We start from the raw sequence: 20,773 nt of genomic DNA on the forward strand, positions 1-20,773 counted from the left end.
TTCTAACACAGCTGCTGTTTAAGAATGGCAAAGGTTTCTACATCTATGGTGGCATCCGCTAATTAGACCGATAGCAAGAGAGAGAGAAAGACATTTGGCATCTTGTAATGTTCCAGACGCTCCAGGGGCAACGCAAGGTCAGGGCAGAGCTGCACACGGGGAAACAGAACTTCAACGACAGAGAGAAGGAAACACCCGCAGGAGCATCACAGCGGGTTGACAGGCAGAGAAAACGCCTGCCTCACTCTTTCTGCAGCTGCCAGGGCTCCAGACGCATCGGACTCTCCTGTGTCAGGCCGAGGCCAGAAAGGCTCTGCCCCCGAGGGCACTTCTTGGCCTGCCTCATGGGGATCCTGTCGCTCAGGCGGGAAAATTCCCACAGCCCTTGGCGGGGCATTTTCTGGCAAGGATAGCTGCAATGCTGACACTCGGTCGCCTGGGCCTGGGGACCCTGCACTGTTGCCACAAAGCAACAGGGAGCGCAGGCATCTGTAAATACCGGCTTCCACCCACAGGCGTCATGAGCTCTGCACAGTGTTAAATGGCCTTTTCTTCCCAGAGGCCAGCCGCTGGACAAATGTTTCTATAAATAAGTCGGCCATGGAATCATAGAAATGGAGACCAGATTGGTGGGTGCCAGAGGGGGCGATGCGGGGATGATGTGGCTACGAAAGGGCAGCCCAGCGGCCCTTCCGGTGGCCGTTCTGTACCTCGCCTGTGTCGCTGTCGACACCCTGGCTGTGATGTGATGCCATAGGATTGCAAGATGTTACAACTGGGGAGAAGGTCAGCGGGATCTCTCTGTATTACTTCTCACAGTTGCATGTGACCCTCAATTACCTCAAACTTTAAAAAATTAATTACAAAACGTCAGCCAACTGACGTTCAAAATCTGACCTAGTTTACTAACTGACGTTTGAAATACATGTTTGAGAGGCACAGAATTTTTGGAGAGAAAAGAATACAAACCAACGAATGTAAAGAAGACAGACTGCTCCGGGTGATATTTTTACTGTAACTTCAGTTTCCAAGCCCGCCTCGGAACGCGTCCACCAGAAGGCGAGGGCATGGGCGCGGAGGAGGGAAGGATGAAGCTGCAGTATCACTTCTGCACCTGTTTGTCGCATTATTGAAGAATTAGGTGGTGGAAGGGGGTTATGTGAAGACAAGAAAAAGATTTTTTGTGCCTCAGATGGCTGAATGTCTACAGGTTGTTATGTTTTTCACTAGCAAACAACTCCAGAACTGCTCCGGTGCCCCCAGAACATGTGACCACTGCCCATTTCTCTGTATTTCTTACACTGTTTACTGGATAAACAGGCCCTCCAGCCCCGTGGGCAGGAGTCTGTGCCACTTAGGAGAAATCTTGAGCATCTTGGACTGGAGGTGGGAGCCCCAGGTGTGAGAGGGTCGCTCTGTTGTCTGTGGAGAGCAACGCAGACAGGCCTGGGAGGGAGTCATATCCTGGTACGGAACAGACTGTGGGACGCCTGACCTTCAGTCAGGGCTGGCCACTGCTAGAAGCTGAGAAATGCTCTCACTGGAAAACAACTCCTGAGGCTTCTATATCTCAGTTCTATGTGCAAATCAATTCTAGAAGCATCCTTACCCACCCCTTTGGTTTGTCTCAGAGTAAATGGACTTCAGCATTCAAGGAACTTGGGGAGATTCTTGTGCGAAAAGTTGGGTAACAAGCTCCAAGGCCTACAGGGGCCATGCCAGGTTCATGCAGCGTGGAGCAGCTTGGGGACAGGACCCAGAGGGGCGGGGACAGTGGGGTCTGTGCTCAGCTGCAGAACACATACCCCAGCTCCTGGGGCCGCCACCACTCAGCACCAGCCCAGGGCAGAGATTTAAACTAACTATCTCACTATCTCTCTCTCTCTCTCTCTCTCTCTCTCTCTCTCTCTCTCTCTCTCTCTCTCTCTCTCACACACACACACACACACACACACACACACACACACACACAGAGTATGTGATGGAAATCTGGCCGGAATACCCTGAAATGAGAAGCAGCTCAAATCAATATTAACAAGCAAAATATAAGCTGCCTCAAGCAAGCATCCAACATGCCCAAGCGATGGCCTGACTGCAGCCTCCTGTTGCCACTTCTGTCCTTTTGCAATGCTACTTGGATGCCTGTGAGAGCCTGAGTTTTCTCTCCCCGTGGCAACCAGCTTGGTTGGCGGCGCACTGAACCCTGGGGGTGAATGCCAACTCAACAGGCTGTTTGTGTTCCCTGCACTTCCCTCTGGATCGAAGAGTTCACATTCATCTACAAAAATCACACAATTCAGGCAGCTCCAGAACAGAAAACAGAGCCGCAAGTGTGAACACTGGGAAGGGGGAGGGCAGCTGCCCAGTGTTCCAGCCATTGAGCTGCACTCTCTTGGTCATTCGATTTGACTGGGGCAATCGTTAGGAAAAGACCTTTCGGAGCCGGCTGAAGACAAGAGCGGTTTTTGCTTGACTCTCATGAAAATAGCCGGACAGCATGTCCCTCAATCAATGACGAGCATTACTGCAGCCTCCGCTCTGGAAAACCCTGGTTCCAGCCAAGAGCCCAAGGCCCATGTCCAAGACTCCTGAGGAGGCCCTCCCAAGGAAAACTCTCCCTCCGGGCACCCTGCATGGCAGAGCCGCCTGGCTCCGGGAGGCTGGAACCAGCTCCTCCGCCTCCAAGTCGCCAGGAAGAAGCAGGGACTGCCCTCCGCTGTGCTGAGAATCCAAGGGGATAAAACAGGTCTCAGTAAGACGGGATCACAGCTCTAGCCCAGAACACAGCTGCGGTGAAGTCCAAGTTAATAAAGCTATGTGGACCACTCGGAGTTCAGATCTTTAAAACCGGGCACTTGACGCTGGGGCTGGAAGCTGGTGGGGTGGGAGATTCTTTGAAAATGCCTGCTGTTTCCTTACAGAGTATCCCAAATGCTGAGGCTGTGCACTGCCACGGGTCCCACAAAGAGACAATGCCTTCGGAATGGAAATGAACAGCATCAAAACCATGCCTGGGAATCTCAGCATATGCCCTTACACTTCCGGAGTGGATCTCAGCATATGCCCTTACACTTCCGGAGTGGATCTCAGCATATGCCCTTACACTTCCGGAGTGGATCTCAGCATATGCCCTTACACTTCCGGAGTGGATCTCAGCATATGCCCTTACACTTCCGGAGTGGATCTCAGCATATGCCCTTACACTTCCGGAGTGAATGCCTACCTGTGTCTGTCAGTTTAACAGGCTGTCTCCTCACATGAACAGGAACCTCGTCATTCAATGTCCTCCCCAAATTCCTAACGCATTGTGTATGCTCCATCCACAGAAGAAAGAGGTCTGCTCACGGTGTTGTGTGACCAGCTAGGCCCTCAGGCATCCCACCCTCTGCTGAGTGTCTAGCAAATGTCATAAAAAAATAATTCATGAAACTGCATTCTGTATCTCCATTTCATACATAGGATCATGCATCCTTTTATTTGACTCTCTTGATGTTATCCATTTTTGTTTATAAAAAAGATGAACTTAACTTAAGTTTTGCTTCTTTTCTTCATCTAACAAACACTGTGAGGCACCCTGAGTGGGGAGCAGGGCACTGGAACCTAGTCCCCACACCACCCATAACAGGGAAACCAGACTGTATGGACGTGTCAGCCAACTGAATCAGGAGCAGTGCAATGAACAAAAGCCAATTCAAGATTTTTAAAAATTGAGGGATTCCATTAAAGGGATCTAATTTCTATCCCATTGAAACATCCAATTCCCCTCACCACCTACCTAATTCTTGAAAACACAAGTAGCAACAACCAACCCCTTCCACGCTACACCTATTCTTCGGGATTTCTGCCCTGCAGCCACTTTGGCTCCTCCATTCCCTCTGTGTTCGAAGATATTTGCAATGTAGAAGAACTCAGACTCTCGGATTAGGTACCTTCTCTCCTCATGCTCTGATTCTGGAGGGTGGGTAATATGTGAGAGTGGAGTAGGGTCAATAAATAAAAGCCTCAGAAACACAAGCAGGAAGGTTAGGTTTCATGCAGTAAGAACTATGAGTAGACTGCGCATTCTTGAAAAGAAATGCATCAGACTGAAAATGGCATTTAAAGAAAACTTATCTGAAAGGTATTGCAGGTGTTCGTGTGTAAGATAATAAGGACATGGACTCTGAGGGTGGTATTGAGGGTACAGAACCAAGGAATAAATGCCAGGGCTTCATGAAGTCTGGATTTAGATTGTTTCTTTTTTGTTTTTAATGTGTTTTTAGTGATTTTAGACAAAGAAGAAGGGACAAGGAAAGATAGAAACATTGACGAGAAACACTTCCTGCACGCGCCCCTACTGGGGATCGAGCCCACAACCTGGGCATGAGCCCTGACCGGGAATCAAACCTCTTGGTTCATGGGTCAAAGCTCAACCACTGAGCTAAACCAGCTCGGCTGGACTTGGGTTTTTAAAACAAAACAAAAAACGAGGAGAAATAAGATGTGTTTAGGTTTTCCACTTAGAAATATGAAAACTGATGTAGAATAATCTGGAGAGGAAATTGGTGAAATTTATGGCCCAGTATCAGCTCCAAGCTCATCAAAGAGAACAATGAACTGCTCATTTGACTGGAAGTGAAGTTAGTAGATTCAAGTTCACAGAGCAACGTTCACTTGAAGGTATTTTCCAGACGGTAGGAACTTGGGCCCTGGATGTGGTAGATTTATTTTGGTGGTTCTAGTCAACCAGGCCTCTTGTCAGTCACACCTCGTGTAACTCCTCCCATATTGACTCTAATCTTGGGCCACGCTGACTGAATTTGATCAATGGAGATTAGCAAACATGATGTAAACAGTGCTTCGACACTGGAGTTTGTACCTCTGCTCTTGAGATCCAGCCATTATGTAAAGAGGCCCAAGCTAGTCTCATGGCGAGTCCACAGGGAGAAAGAGAGTCTCAGGCACCCAGGATGACAGATAGGCACATGGAGCCATTTGAGAGAGTCCTGTCCCAGCCACCATGTGTCTGTAGCTGTATGAGAAATCCCAAATTACTAGCAGAAGAACCATCCTACTGAGCCAGTCAATCCATGGAATGAGAAAGAACCACATGTTTAGGTCAGGCAATTACATTTTGAGATGTTTGCTTCATAACACACCCAAAGCATTGGAGGACAGATGAGACACACGTGTGTCAGGAAGATTCAGGAATAATACACAACAGCCACAGCTAACAGCCAGCAAGGGCTTGCTATCTGACACTACCATATACAAACACTCTGCCCTGTTATTCCGTGTTAACACTTACAACAACACTAACACAGTAGCTGTAACTATCTAGTATCCCTGCGTGACAGATGAGGAAACTGGTATTTAAAGAAATGAAGTAACTTACCCAAGATCCTACAACTAGAAAGGCACAGAAGAGACCCAGGGCTACCTGTCACCTGCATGAATGTGAAAGATGAAGCCATGAGAATGACCTTAACAGAGATGTGATGGATGGATGGATGGATGGATGGATGGATGGATGGAAGGAAGGAAGAAAGGAAGGGAGGGAGGAAGGAAGGAGTACCCAGCATGAAGTACCCTCTTTTCTGGGTACATACTCTTTTCCCAGGGACATGCCTACTTCTGAGGACATTTTCAGCCATTCCCCAGAACTCATTCTTTGAACCTCCAGCAGAATTGGATTCAGGCATCCTTAGAGTTTAGCTCTCAGAAACCATCTAGTGCAGACTTTCCCGTTAAAGGCAAAGAAGCAGAGCCCATGGTCAACTCGGGACCTGGGCTCACAGGCCAGCAGACCACATCCTCCTCTGTCGGGTGCTGAACCTCCCAGAAGCCTGTGAAGTGTGCACGCTGTCACTTCCTCATTCGCCATTCTCCAAGGACTAGCTGGTTGAACTGATGCTAGAATTGTGCCTTGGTCCAAGCAATGAGCTGTGTGTAGATGGAGGGGGTGGGGGACAGCAGGGGATAGATAATACCAACAGGTAAGAAGGCTTATCTTCCCAAAAAATATCGTCTTCTTCTTCCTTCCAATAAAAGGACAAAGCGTTCGTTGCTATAATTTATAAAGGTAGAGAAATGTCCCGAGAGAGCGCAAGTAGTAAAGCAAATAGCTTCTGGCTCTAGTATTCACGCTTCCCTCCCAGAAAAGGAGCCTAAAATCACAATTACTGAATGTCTTCCCCTCCCCGGGGCCAGGAAAGCAGTCACTGTGTTTTCTTTTGCTCCTTTCGAACCTTGTCAGACTTGGAAGCGCTCCCCGCAAACAGCGCCAAGCGCCCCACGCAACTAGTTTGAATATGAAAGTCTGTTTCAGCCGAAATCTTCCCTGCGTGTTCTCGAGTGGGTGTTCGGTTGTTTCCCTCTCTTCCTTTTTCTCTTCTACTTTTTGCCTCCCTAACCCTGTCTGCTCCCCTGGCTCCATTCATTCTGCCTGCTTCCCCCAGAAGCTGTGGAGGCTGTCTATGTGAGAGAGAAGCCGGGCATCTAGGAAGGCGCCCACCAGTGATTCTCTTGGAGAGGCTCTGAACTGAAACCGCTTCCCTCAGGCCTGGAAGGGAGTCTGGGCCTCCCGAGTAAAGTGTTCTGAGACCAGAAACATAAAACATGGCTCATTTTGCGCAACTCACAGCTTTTTGCTATAACGATGCATTTTCCCCAAGCATTTCTAAAGCATTCTACTTTCTCTCTCTCGGGGAATGGCGATGGTCCGGGCCTAGCCTTCCATCTGGGCAATATAAGAGACTACTTCCTGCTTTGCCTTTTGTTCAGATTCATGAAAAGAACTTTTAAGCAAGGAGGACACTTTATAGATCACGTGTTCCAACACTGATGTTATTAAAAATAGAAAAAAGACTCCCTGCCAAAAGATGTTTTCCCCTCACAACACTCAAACGCTAAGGGCTGCTGGTCACCACAGGCCATTGCACCCACATTGGGGTCCAGCCAAGTCTTCTGAACCACCATTTCAACTGGGATCAGGCCTCTCCCAGTGGGTGTGTGGAGTCTTTTCCTGGCTTCCCTAACGGCATCTACGATTACTTTCCCGCTCCCAGACCAAAGTCTTTCCTCCTTCAAGGTTCATCCCCTCTCCTCCTCCACTGACGGGTCACTGTCACTCACTGAAAACTTGGGATCTGGCACCTGACATCTTGTCATCATCTTGAAAGACTTCACATTCACATAGAAGATCCACCAACAACCTGGCCTCAGATTCTCGGTTTATCCAATCCAGCGACCTGCACTGCCCACTCTCATGGCCGTGTTATCGTCCAGAGATGTCCATTCCCTTAAGCTCCAGCCCAACGCACCCTCTTGGCTGTCCACTGGCTCGTTAGCCTATGACCTCACGGATGTGACCCAGTGTTTACCACCAATCCCGGGCCTCCGAGGCGTCACTTCCTGATCAGCCTAAGCTCAGAGGCATCATTCAAGTCTCCTGCTTTTTCATCCCAGCACTTCTAAAGCCCAGCCCAACAGAGCCAGCCGGCTGCTCCGCTCCCGCACTTCCAGCTGAACAGACACAGTGGAATGCACCTGGGAACGACACAGTCATCCTGACAGGTGTGATTAGGAATGTGGGGTCCCCACCCGCTGGTGAGCCCTCAGAAAGTGCTCAGTAACCGTGGGCACTTTCCAGGTCTCCTTCTCCCATTCTCCACAGCAGCCACATAAACTGGCCCCATGCTCCACAGGCTGCCCTGCCCACAGCCACACCTCTCTCCCTCCTACTTCAAAGAAAACACGGATCACACAGATGTAAAGTCCCTCAGTGTTCCCAAACCTGAAAATGTACCCACTCATACTGTGCCAGCCACGCTAAGCTCACCACATTTGTCTGTCTGTCTGTTTGTTTGTTTTTTTACAGCAACTAAGTCACCAGATAGTTTGCCATTTGGTACCATTTCTGCTCTAAATGGGCACACTGAGATCTGTGTACTGGGTGGTATTCTGGCATGGCCTTCAGCTTCCCAGTGGGGAGGCACCTTGCCCCTGAGGACACAGAGGTCAAAAACAAGACTCACTCAGGAGACCCAGTGTCCAGGGAGCAGGCCCAGGACATCTGCGGTGCAGGGAAGGACTGCGCTCATGGCCCTCCCAACCCCATGCCCTCATATATCCCAGGTAACTCTCAGCAGTGCCCACGTTGATTCAGAAAGGCAGACTGGCATCTGCTGGCCACCTTCCCTTCCTTCTGCCCCCCAGGACTTGGCAGGGGGTCCGGACAGCTCCCCACTGAAGTGCCCCTGGTGCTGCTGCTGCTCACTGACATTTTCCTCCACAAGGAAAGAGGATGAGCAACAGACATTTCCAACCACAGACCAGAATAGGACTCAACAACACTAGCCTGTCCTATGTGATCAGACTGCAGCCTCCACGCCTCTCCATGGCCGGTCCTCAGCATCAGGCTCCGAGGCCAGGGCAGCTGTGATGAGAACAGGAGGCCTGTGGAGCAGACGGCAGCGGGCAGAGACCAGGCACAGCGGTGACCCTTTCCGGGACCACAGGCAACCCCAGCTGACACCTCTCCACGTGTGAGGAGCACTGTGATCTGGGTGGGAGTCGTTTTTGTTTGTTTGATAATGTCCTTTCTTCTGGAATAGGACCATTATCCTTGCTTTCCAAAATCCTCATGAAGCTAAACTAACCTGCACATACATGTCAGGGGAAGGAAAAGAACCAGAAGAAAGAAGCTAATGAAAAACAGTGTGGAGGAGGTTCCTCAGAAACCTAAAAATAAAACCACCATATGATCCAGCAATTCCACTTCTGGGTATTTAGCCAAAGGGAACAAAACTTACTATCTCAAAAAACATCTGCCCCTGCATGCTCATTGCAGCATTACTCACAACATGGAAACAACCTAAGTGGCCATCAGTGAATAAATGTATGAAGAAGATGCGGTATCTGTATACAGTGGAATATTATTCAGCCATAAAAAGAAGGAAATCCTGCCATTGGAGGCAACGTGAACGACTTGAGGGAATTATGCTAAGTGACAAAGACATATACATACATGTGGGATCTATTTAAAAAACAAACCCAGGCCTAGGTGATTAAGTCAAAATGGGGCTGTTACGATGGGTCCTAACCCAGTCTGACCGGTGTCCTTGCAAGGATAGGAACTTTGCGTGTGTACACGAGGGATGGCTATCTGCAAGTCAAGGACAGAAGAAACCTAACCTGTGGACACTGTAATCTTGGACTCCGAGCCTCCAGAACTGTGAGAAAACATATTTCTGTCGGAGCCCTCAGTCCGTGGGATTTTGCTATGGCAGCTGCAGCTAATACAGACGGTCGGTCAGAAGGTAGCTGCAACAGTCAGGACAGAACCAGAGCAGCTGCGGCAAGAATGCTGCGCCGGCACACGTGTGAAAGTCACCAGAGCTGGCATGCACGAGGCTGAAGGGAGGACGAGGGAAATGAAGACTAGGAATTGATTCCACGATGGAGCTGCTGGCAAGGAAGACAGAGACACCACTTACAAATACAGGAAGCCAAAAGCGGGCACATGATTTCAAGGAAGGAGTTTATTCTAGACGTGTTTCTGGATGTGTCTAAGTGTTCTCTTGACATCTCCTTGTCTATCTTGAGCTTTATTTCCTCACATAGTAGAAACTCAAACATTATTGGTTGACTGACAATCTCACTTGGTTAAGAAGATTAAAATAAAAAAGGTCTAAGTTTTTCAGCTTACACCACATGCCCTTAAACGGTGAACCTATCTTGAAGTTCCTGGAAAGGGCTTAACTATATACTATAGATATATTTTAATTGAATTTATTGGGGTGACATTAGTTAATAAAACTATATATGTTTCAGGTGTGCAATTCTAGAATACATCATCTGTATATTGTATTGTATGTTCACCATCCCAAGTTAAGTTTCCTTCCATCACCATTTATCCTGCCTATATCCTCTCCTGCCTCTCTCATCCTCTTCCCCTCTGTAATCACCATGCTGTTGCCAGTGTCTTTGAGCTCCCAGATGGGAAGGGGGTTGCAGGGCTGAACAAAAAAGGTGGGAGATTAAGCAAAAAACAACAACCACACACCTTTCTTACAAAACTTTTCAGTTATTCTCTGCATTTCTGCATGCCCTAGCTCCTTCTGCATTTTAATCTTCCAGACCCATCTTCAAGGTTCATTTCATTCTTACATAATTTTTATCCTCAACTACATCCTACTTTTTTCTGTTCTTGTATGTGCCATTTAAAAATCTTTGAGCTCTTCAGAAAGCAACCCCTAAATATTAAAGAATTGTTTTATACTAAATCGTGACATCTTTTTTCCTAAGTAATAAAATAATGTAGGAAAGGGTGAGAGGAAAGGTGGCAAAGCCTCTGAAGAGAGCTTAAATTACTTGTTAAAATCACTATTTCTGTTCAAATTTCTGCTACACTGTCCTTCTGGAATTCTGGCCATGAACCTGTATTCTAAACACTAAGAAGTGTGCAACCTACAATTCATTATGTGCTGTTGTCACAGACAGAGATCATGTTTTGAAAGCCAAGAGCAAAAACTGTTCTTCTCAGTAAGATGAGGACAATGATACTTGCTTCATAAGTTTGTAATCGAGATTAAACATATTATTTATAAAGGTGACATACAGCATGTTTTTAAAAACTTCATTCATTCATTCATTCATTCATTCATTCAATAACTGTTCGGTAAATACTGAAGTCCTAGGAATACAGTGGTGAAGGCGAAACAACTGGCTCTTTCCCTACTGCGAGGGACAGGGACTTTGCTAGTCACTAGGACAATCTCCCTAGGTGTCTGGCCAAGGCTGGACAAAACAAATGACTACTTCACAGCCTCCTTAATACCCACTTCCAAAATGATCTACACCCCATCCTGTAACAGCTGAAGGTGTTCCTGTCATTCATTATTTCTTAAACCAACAGTGCTGTGTATGTTGCCTGAAGAAATTAGCATTCTCTATGAAACCAGTTAGCAAGATTGTCTTCCCAATTTCACTTGCATTACATTCCCATTATAAACTTATTGAGTTTAGAGTAATGTATGTAAGAACTTCTACACTTAGAAACACACTCAAAGTAAAAGATTTCTCTTTTCACAAAATTTTTTGACAAATGTCTTACTCCAAAAAAGATAAGAAAATAAAACCAATCTTATATTTAAAGATTAAATCTGACTCAGAGAAAGGCTCTCCAAACTTTTGTTTTTAATAAGATGAAAAGTAACAAAGGAGCCCTAATCATGCACAATGCAAGATTATCCACTCCAGAACTACAATTTCTAGGACCAAAGGGACCTTCTTCTCTTGGGTCCCCATCCAACTTAAGTGGTCATCCAGCCAGTGAGTGAATGACACTCCCCACAACGCGCGCGCGCGCGCGCACACACACACACCATCTTCAAATGAGCCAAGACAAGAAATAGCCATGAGGAAAAAGGTCAATGACATGGGAGAATAAAAAAAAAATCTAGGCAAGAAAGCAACAAAATTAATTTAAATGCACATAAAAATATATAAAGAAGATGTACAGCAGGTGTTAGATTAAGAGATATATACTACTAGGCAGTAGAGAGGTTAATTTCATTTCCAATTCAAAACAGACTGTTTAGCAAGTGATAACATTTCAAAAAGTAATGTTTTAAATGAAGGTATTATTTGGCTCTGTTCCTCTCTTCCTTTCCTATTTATGTAATAACCACCTAAAAACCTACCAATTGTTTTCTATTTGCAAAATGATTCAGCTTAGAGGGGAGTCACCGTGCGATTTCTCCCACCCATCCTTGCAGACATCACATCACAAAGACTGTGACTCACTTTGTCACACAATTTCTGTCCTTTTAAGAGTTTTCAGATTGTTGTGATGAATACTGGCTGGCTCATAAAACTGAATGAATTGTAGGGTGAAACTATCTGTGTCATTTCCTCACAGCCAAAAAGGATACTAACAATGGTCCCAGACAGCTCTTAATCCCAATTTGTCAAATGATTCAACATTTGGTTTGAGACTTGAGAGATTTACAGATTAAAGTGTTTGATTCAAGTATGAATTCTTAGACCTTCATTCCCAAATGAGAGGATTATTACTAGCTCTGGCATTGGCTAGAAATACCGATGTTATTCAATAGCTGAAAAGAAAACCTTCCACAATAAAAAGTAATCCTAACAAATGATTGTGTTACCTTTATTGCTTCAAGGTGTCTGCAGAGAGAACTACAGTGATGCCACATTCAATGTATCCATTCTTCATGCCTCATACTGAAGTGCTTAAGCTTATTATTTATAGTTCATGCGACAAACAGAAATTGAACCTCCTCGTGGGTCTCCTCCTGGTCCTTCATTCAGCAATGGAGCCAAGGGCTCCTGGGATGAGTAATTTCATCTCAGGCCCTCAGAGGAGAAGAGTAAAGGACTGCTGGGTAATGCTGTTTGAACTTCTCTATAAAAAATCCTTACTAACTAGCAATTTCCAATTAAATACAGGGACATGAAATCAAAACACATCAAGCTCTTTGAATTTTTAGATAGCATGCACGGAAGGAAAGATGGCCACGGGATGGTGTGAAAGAATGGGGCCCAAAGCACAGTTCGGACTAACAGGAGAGAAAATGATTGCGAGGACTTTCGAGTTCAAGGAAACAGCCCAATTAAAGGCTCTGAGAGGAAGGAGAATGTGAGAAGGTCAGAAAGGACATTCGGACCTAGCCAGTTTGGCTCAGTGGATAGAGCATCGGCATTTGGACTGAAGGGTCCCAGGTTTGATTCCGGTCAAGGGCATGTACCTCAGTTGGTGGCTCGATCTCTGGCCCTGGTCTGGGCACGTGTGGGAGGGAGCCAATCAATGTGTGTCTCTCACATCAATGTTTCTCTCTCTTCCCTTCCCCACCCCCATCTCTTCCACTCTCTCTAAAAAAATCAATGGAAGAATATCCTCGGGTGATGATTAACAACAACAAAAAAGGAAGTTCAAATACTTGGCTCATTTATTGGGCACATGTTGAATTTAAACACTCTGAGTGAATTGACTACACTGCAAGCATGTCAAACTCGCGGCCAGTGGGCCATATGTCTCGTTTAAATAACACGTTTGGCATGCTTGGGCTACAGGAAAGCCAAAGCCCAAAAGGAGAGACCAGAAAGCCGCTGGGTGGGAGAGAAGAAACCAGGTTGATGTGGTGTAGCAGAGCCAAGGAATTCCCAAGACGGGGCCAACAATATAATGCCAAATGTCAGAACGAAGGTGACAAATTGGGTACAGTCATGTAATGGAACTGGAACATGCTGGCGCCCAGAATGACTTAAGTAGAGTCTAGAGTTAAAAAGAGAAAAGCTGATGAATTTGAGGAGGATTGTGCAGGATTCCAGGACAATGGCCACAAAGAAAGAATGAGCAATGCACGCATACCTGAGGAACTTGACATCACACAGGATGTCATAAAACTCTGAAACGCTTTTTAAAGAAAACAGAATTCCTCATGAGAGTTTTCCACTATCCTGAGAAATGATTCATCTTTCTATAAATTACCCTAAGAAATGCTAACAGCCAGTCTCTGAGATTCCCAAATATTTCGCAAATATAACTTTGTTACAAATAATCATCTTCATTAAGACTGACCAAGGGTCTCAATGTACTTGTTACTACACCAAGAGAATGATAAGCCTCCACAAAGCTGTACACAGCATGGCCCATGAGTAGTTATTCCACAGGAAGTCCACACAGAGCCTTTTCATCACCCACTGACATTTAGTGACACTCCCTGAGTAAAAGGCACAAGTTTTTTATGACAATATTTATATGGAGAAGTCAGGGCTCCCAACCGAAGGTGCCCACATTATGAACAGAGAATAACCCAGCCACAGAATGTAGCCAGATCATGACTACTGTATACAAAATCCCTTGAAAAACACACACCTCTTTCTTGGCTAATTTGATTATTGTTTGATTATAAATGTTAAATTAATGTATATCTTAATTATAAGTTAAACCAGGAAAATTCCTGTCAACAATTCAATTATACTGGGAACATAACACTTAATATTCATATACCTCCTCTTCATTTTTGATCTCCAGAATATCTTGAAAATCTGTGAACCTTTCATTTCGGAATTCTTTGGGATAATTCAATGTAGAAGGTAGGTCAATATGGGGAAGTAAGTAGCCCTTTGAAAATACAAATACACACACACTGGATTTGTGTAAATGAATGAGTAAGCTTTAAGGACACAGTGATCAACTCAAAAGCCCCCCTGTGCAGGAAGAGTGACTGATGGGATGAGACATAAATTAAACACTGAATATTGGCTGTCTGTTGCCTCCAGGCCAAATTTCCTCAAACTAAAAATATCCCTGAGGCCTTCAGAAGGGATTCATCTGGCTTCTAAGAACCATAGTCGATGGCTCAGTGGGTGAGGTTCCCTGGGAGTCACCACTTTGTAGTCCCCTTCCACGGTCTGTGGCTGTAAATCACCTGGCTTAGAGGGAGAGTTTTGAGAGCAAAAGAGAATGCAGGAGCCGACCTAACAACAGATACAACAAGGGATGCTGCACTTTCTACCGACACAATGAAAATTCTACACTGATGACTGTTGTTCTGCATTATCTTCCAAACTACCAAGCATTAAATATTAGGAGCACTGATGACATATATAAGTCAAGTGCAAAGCCAGATCCCAGAGTGCAGAAAATGACAAGCTCAACAACAAAACCGAACAAAGTATAGTTCTTTGGATAGAACGTGATAATGAGTTTTAGGTTTGGGCCTCAATGCGCAATCTGCTTGCTCTCATCTCTTCCCAGGCCAGCCTTCTCACAGACGCCTGTGTGCTTCAGGACGAGGGGGCCCAAGCAGGGCGTGTGAGAAAACAGCAAACACTGGAACTGGAAAAGCACGCAGAGGCCACGGCACATGTGTAGTCACTGTCCTGTTGTACCGGCATCTTGTCAATAACGATTCTAATAATGTAAGACCTTAAATCGCCTTTTCTTATGTCACTGGTGGGGATTTCTGAGAATGTCCATGGAGAGGAATAGGTCAATATTACAATGATAATGTACAAAGGATGGTTCTTATTTTGATTATTACATCTGTAACCTTTTGTTTTTAAACTGAACTCACAAATCATGGCCATCCATTTAAAGTGGTATCATAAATCAAAAGGAGACTACTTAGAAGTCCGTTGTGACACCACCATCAAAGTCTAATTACATAATGGCCACTTTATAAACACAGCGACAGCCTGCAGGCATGTCAGGAGGGGATGTTGCTTCCTCTAGGCTGAAGTCACTTGGCATCACACTCATCTTTCAAGGCTCCTAAGGTGTGGTAATAGCTATGACTCATGAATTGTCCTTTTATTGCTGCACCGATTACATGATTTCCACCATCAGATGAGCTATTAGATTCTTACTTCACTTGCTTACTGCACACAAATAGCATCACAGTAAATGCCACGTTTACTAAGGCAAATCAGTGGGATCCACTTGCCAGGTATGACCTACCAGTAAAAAGGTGGGGGGAGAGAATCTAGTGTCATGATCTCAATGGTTCCCTTTACATAAAGGAAGAGAAGTAAAGATGGGTTTATCTACTACCCCAGGAATCCAACCAGAGGCAACCTGTGGACTAAGAAGAGGGGCTTGCTATGTTAGTGCCCTGAAACAGAGGACCCTACGAAGGGGGACCGAGAGGGTGCTCATTCTGACTGAATGGAAGAGAGCAATGAGGCAAGGGGCTAGGTAGGCAAGAAGGTCGTTCAGGTGAACCCCGATATCCTCTTCTACAAAATGAGATCGGTGACCAGAAGGTCTGAAGCCTCCCTCTGAATGTCACAAGTGCATGTGTTGATAGTCGGGGCTGCACAGAGACGGCACCATGGCAGAGGGCAAGCAGGGTGTCAGGCCACCAGGATCCATCCAGGTCCATAGGAGTGCGGAGTGGGCGGGGCCTCAGCTCTCCTAGTCTCTGTGAACTCTTGGGCCTGGAGGCAGAGGAGTGTGGCAACAGGCAGTCACCTCCTGGGAGAAGCCCAAGGGTAGATCACTTCTAACTACCTTCACTTTTCCCTCAATAAGAGCATCTGGAACATATTTAATGCTACACAAGCAGCATGCATCTCACTACTCCAGCACATGTTGTACGTGCTACTTGGGATAAAACGTTCTCTCCTCTGAATGTCATCACAGGGTTCACTGCTGTAGAGAATGCACTGCACCTTGCACATCCCCATGGACGTTTGGAAGAGGCCTACCAGAACACCCAGGACGCCCAGGGGAAGGCGCTGTGCAGCACGCGCGCTGGGGAAGCAGACTGTCACCAGAACTTGCTTTCGCCAGGACCCTCACGTCAAAGAAGGTTCCCCAGGACTAGGAGCAAGGGCAGGAAAATGGGCCCTTCTGAGTGCAGCAATGCAAGTGAGCACCCGGGTATGAAGCAAAGATGAGCTGCAGCTACACCGAGATGTTAGAAACACTGGGTTCAGTCATCTACTACCTCCCTCTTCATGTCTGCCTCTGTCCCCTCTTCAGTACCTGAGCCACAGCCCCCACACCTCACCAGCACCCCACATGTATACCAGTCCTCAAAGCATCCCTCCAAAATTCCAGTCCTTCTGGTCAGCTTTTGGGGAAGAAATTACATCACAATTTAAGTCACACTAAAAATTAAAATCTGAGAACAGCCAAACTCTTCCTTTCAGAGGTGTCTGCATTTTAGGAGACAGCAGGACAGAAAGCTTTAATCCCAAAGGAATCAATCTTCAAGGACGGGCTTACAGGGCAACTTGATAACACCGGAATGGGGCCATCCATGGGTTTTTCAGGTCTAGACAACTGAGCCATAATCCATGGGAAACTGCAGCAACCACTAACATGTGTTCATGTACGTTGGTCAGCTGTGTTTGCTTTGGGGCCTGGAGATGTGCTGGAGAGCATATTATAGCATGTCTACACACGTTTTTTCTTAAGTCCTCCTGCTTTGGTCAACTACTGACCTGCCAGCAAAATATGCTGAACTTGAACTTATGTCCATGTTGAGCTACACAGAAGTGGCCTAAATTCATCATTTTCAGGTTTGTATTCTTATCAGTCTATTGCCTGATAAAAGGTGGTCTTAAAAAAAATCAGTACTCACCACATACCCGGATGAGTACTCCACTCTTTTACCATCTGTCCTTAGCTAGTTATCAAGTTGGCAGGGTTTCTCAGCCTTAGCACTGTTAATAGTTGGGTCAGAAAATGTTTTGCTGAGGGGTAGGGAAGTACCTGTGCACTGTCGGATGTTCAACAGTGTCCCTGGCCTCACCTGTGAGATGTCAGTGGCACCTTTTGGGGTATGACAACCAAAACTGTCTCCAGGCCTTGCCAAATGTTCCCTGGGGGCAAAATCACCCCCGTTTGAGAACCATTGGTTAAAATAGATTATACATATGACAGCCCAATCCACCGATGGGAAGAAAACAGTAGCTTTTACAGAGGTGGTGACATAGGATGCACTTCCAAATTATCCTAACTCATGAGCCCTAAGTGCTATTCTAATGGAAACAGGGCACCCAAGGCTTCAAAGAAAAAAACTGATTCAGACAGTGTCTGAGGGGAAAAGAGGTAAAGGGAAGACCCAATCAAACCTAATCTGGAGGAGAGTTTTTCTGTCTTCTAGTCAGATAACAGGCTCCTTTTTATTTATTTTATTTTATTTACTATGAACAGTTTGTGTTACCGGAAAATGGTAAACTGACTGGGACGTATATGCAGCTTACCCTCATTGGCTGAGCCAGCCCAGCAGACAACTGTGGAACAGGCTTCAAACATGCAAGTTACCAAGATAGAGAAACAGCACTAACCCATATACTGGCTTACAAACATCTTTCCGTTCGACCTGATAATGTAAGTGATTGATAAGATTTTTAAATTATGGCAGGCCCGAAAAAAAAATAAATAAAGACCTGCATTTTTTGCTTATTACTACTTTGGAATCCATAAAGGCCCAACGACTCTAAAAGGACATTTCCTGCCCGGCCAGAGTGCCCCAGTGGTTGAGCTTCATCCTATAAATCAGGAGGTCACGGTTGGATTCTGGGTCAGGCACATCCCACAGCCCGTGGGGGGGGGGGGGGGGGAGGGAGGGACAGTGGCGAGCATGCAGGAGGCAGCCAATCAGTGATGCTCATCTTTGATGTTTCTATTTCTCTCTCCTTCTACCTTCCTCTCTGAAATCAATAAAAATAAATAAAAATAAAAGCAAATTTCCCAGTCCTTTGTAAAGCCAGGTTTGGTTGCACAGCTTTCTCTGCTTGCCGCAGTGGTCCTCCCACCCTCATTCCAGAGTGACTGACATTCATTAGCTCCATAAGATAAAGACCTTAACTACTACAGAGTGGAGCTCTAGGCTCCTGCTGGCCGTTTCTCAGGTAAATGGGACATCAGATTCCATCTGAAACCTCTGAGGGACGGAAGCCTGCGCCCAGCCTTTAGCACAGGTGTTTTACCTACACCTACAGGATGACCGCTAACATCTTTCCGGACCCTATTTCTATCACATCAAATTCCAGCGGTGTTGCTAATCAGCCTATTTCATGCCCTTTTCTCCCTCTGCTCCAGACCAGTGCCATCAAAGTGCGTCCCCGCTCAGCATTCCCTGGGAACTCCTTAGAAATGCAAATGATCAGGCTGGCGTCCAGACCGAAGGAGTCCGCAACTCGGAGTCGTTCAGCAATGTGTTGTGACAACCCCTCCAGGTGCTTCCCGGAAGGAACCTAAAGTCTGACAACCAATGACTTCGGCGATTTCTATAAGCACAGCAGGTTATTTTTACAGCACACAAAAGTGTAGTCTGGCAAATGCGCTTTACATAAGCTCTCACGGGCTCCTCAGCCCTGATGCAAACTACATGCTATCCCCGCTTCAGGGACTGGCCACGGCTCAGGGCCCGAAGCTAATCACTGCGGGTGGAAGGTCAGTTTTTGTAGGTTTTCTCACTATTGAAACAAAGGTCTGTCGCATTTAATTAACCAAGTCTCTATATTTTGCTTTTTTAGTTTTTGGCAATTGGGGGCGGGGAGGGGCGGGAGAGAAGAAATGGATGGGTGCGTGCCAACTGCTTGGGTCCTACCGGACCGGGATTTAGGGGCGCGATTCGGAAAGGTGCTCTCCCAACAAAGGACGTGTAATTCGGCCGCGTCCCCTCGGTCTTTGCCGGCGGGGCTGCGCACGTGCGACCAAGGAGTCGGGACTTGGAGGCGAGACACACCTCTCCTCGCCGCTGGCATCCCCGGCGCAACAAGCTGTCCGCGAGAAGGGAGCCGGCGCGCGCCCTGCGGCTCCGCGCCCTGCGGACGGGCTTAGGGAGAAACTGGCACCCCTAAAACCAGGGGGGCGCGTAACCCGACACCGCAGCCCCGGGGAGAAGGTGGCGGGCGGTGAACCTGAAACCGTCCAGGGCCGCGCGGAAAGAAACCGCAATCCCACTGGGTCCGAGGGAAAAGAAGAGGCGCAGAGGCTAGAATGGAACGGAGGGGGGCACCCCAGAAGATGAAGCGGGGGCTGGAGTGGAGAGAAGGGGACACCCTAGGATATGGAAGCGGGGGGCTGGGGTGGATGGGGCACCCCAGGAGATGGAAGCGGGGGGCTGGGTGGAGGGGGCACCCCAGGAGATGGAAGCGGGGTCTGGGTGAATGGGGCACCCCAGGAGATGGAAGCGGGGGGCTGGGTGGAGGGGGCACCCCAGGAGATGGAAGCAGGGCTGGGGCAGAGGCTGGCATGGAGCAGAGTGGAAGCCCCAGGAGATGGGGGTGGGGTGGGCCACCACTCACTGTGTGGGTCGCTCTTCTCCCGGACCCCGTCCACGCGGCCGTCGGGTTGGATGCGCAGGAAGAAGCCCCCGTTTTTGCAGTACAGCCGCTTGGGGTCCTTGAAGTGGCCGGGCGGGAAGGCGCCGCTGCCGCCGTCGTCCGGCAGGGAGGGCATCGTGGTGATGCTCCCGGCGGCCATGGCCCCACCGGGGCCCTGTCGGGGTCCCCGAACCCCTGGCGCCGCGCGGGGAGCCGCCGCCCCTCGGCCCCTGCCTCGGCCTCCGACCCGCTCCGAGGCGCGGCCCCGGCCCCGGCCCCCCAGCCTCCCGCCCGGCGGCCCGCGGCCGCGGCCGCGGGCCCCCAGCCTCGTGCCACTCGGCCCTGCCCTCTCCGCCGGCCCTGGCGCGCGGGGAGCCGGGCGGCCCGGGACCGGGGATTTGGGGCTCCGAGTCTCCGCGGCCGCCACTCTCGGGAGGGCCGCTTTCCTGCGCTGCAGCGCCCGGGGTCCGGTTGCAGCCGCGGGCACGGCGTCCACCGTCTGGCACGGCCGGGCTGCGCGTCACATCTTCTACATCTCCACCCCCGGCACCCACCGCCCCCACGGCCGCTCCCCGCCCTCCCGGCGCGCCACCCCCTGCCCGCTCCGGGCTAGCGGGGCCGGGCGCTCGGGCCGCAGCACGCAAGCGCGCGAGGTCGGCCCCGGGGAGGGCGGGGAGGTGCGGGCGCGGCGGGGGCTCCACCCGGCTGGTTCCCCCGAAGTCGCCCCAGCCCAGCCCCGCGCCAGCGAACCGCGTTGGGTATTTGTGCGCACGGAGGAGCTCTTGCTGCGCAGCCGGCCGTGACTCAGTCTTTAAAGTTTAAATGCCACTTGCTACCCGTTCTTTTCCAGGGCCAGCGTTTCGGTGCAGAGAAAACTGTCCACCCCCAAGAAGCAGAGCAGTCAGAATCGGGCTGGGGTCCTGTGTCAGAATAGGTTTGAATGTCTCTCACCACCACAAGAGAGGGCTATGCGCGCGCG

At 48.2% G+C, this 20,773-nt stretch overlaps 1 protein-coding gene across 1 annotated transcript in view; it reads right to left on the bottom strand.

The window, feature by feature from the left end:
* The window catches only part of FGF2 (fibroblast growth factor 2), a 41,056-nt gene extending 20,746 nt beyond the window's left edge, over nucleotides 1-20,310 (bottom strand). The window contains exon 1 of the mRNA XM_059698099.1: nucleotides 19,777-20,310. Coding sequence (XP_059554082.1) covers nucleotides 19,777-19,954 — 178 coding nt within the window. The 5' untranslated portion in view covers nucleotides 19,955-20,310. The remainder of the gene's footprint in view (nucleotides 1-19,776) is intronic.
* Between the last annotated feature and the right edge of the window lie 463 nt (nucleotides 20,311-20,773).

Source organism: Myotis daubentonii, chromosome 5 (assembly GCF_963259705.1).
Source record: "Myotis daubentonii chromosome 5, mMyoDau2.1, whole genome shotgun sequence".
NCBI classification, from domain to species: domain Eukaryota; kingdom Metazoa; phylum Chordata; class Mammalia; order Chiroptera; family Vespertilionidae; genus Myotis; species Myotis daubentonii.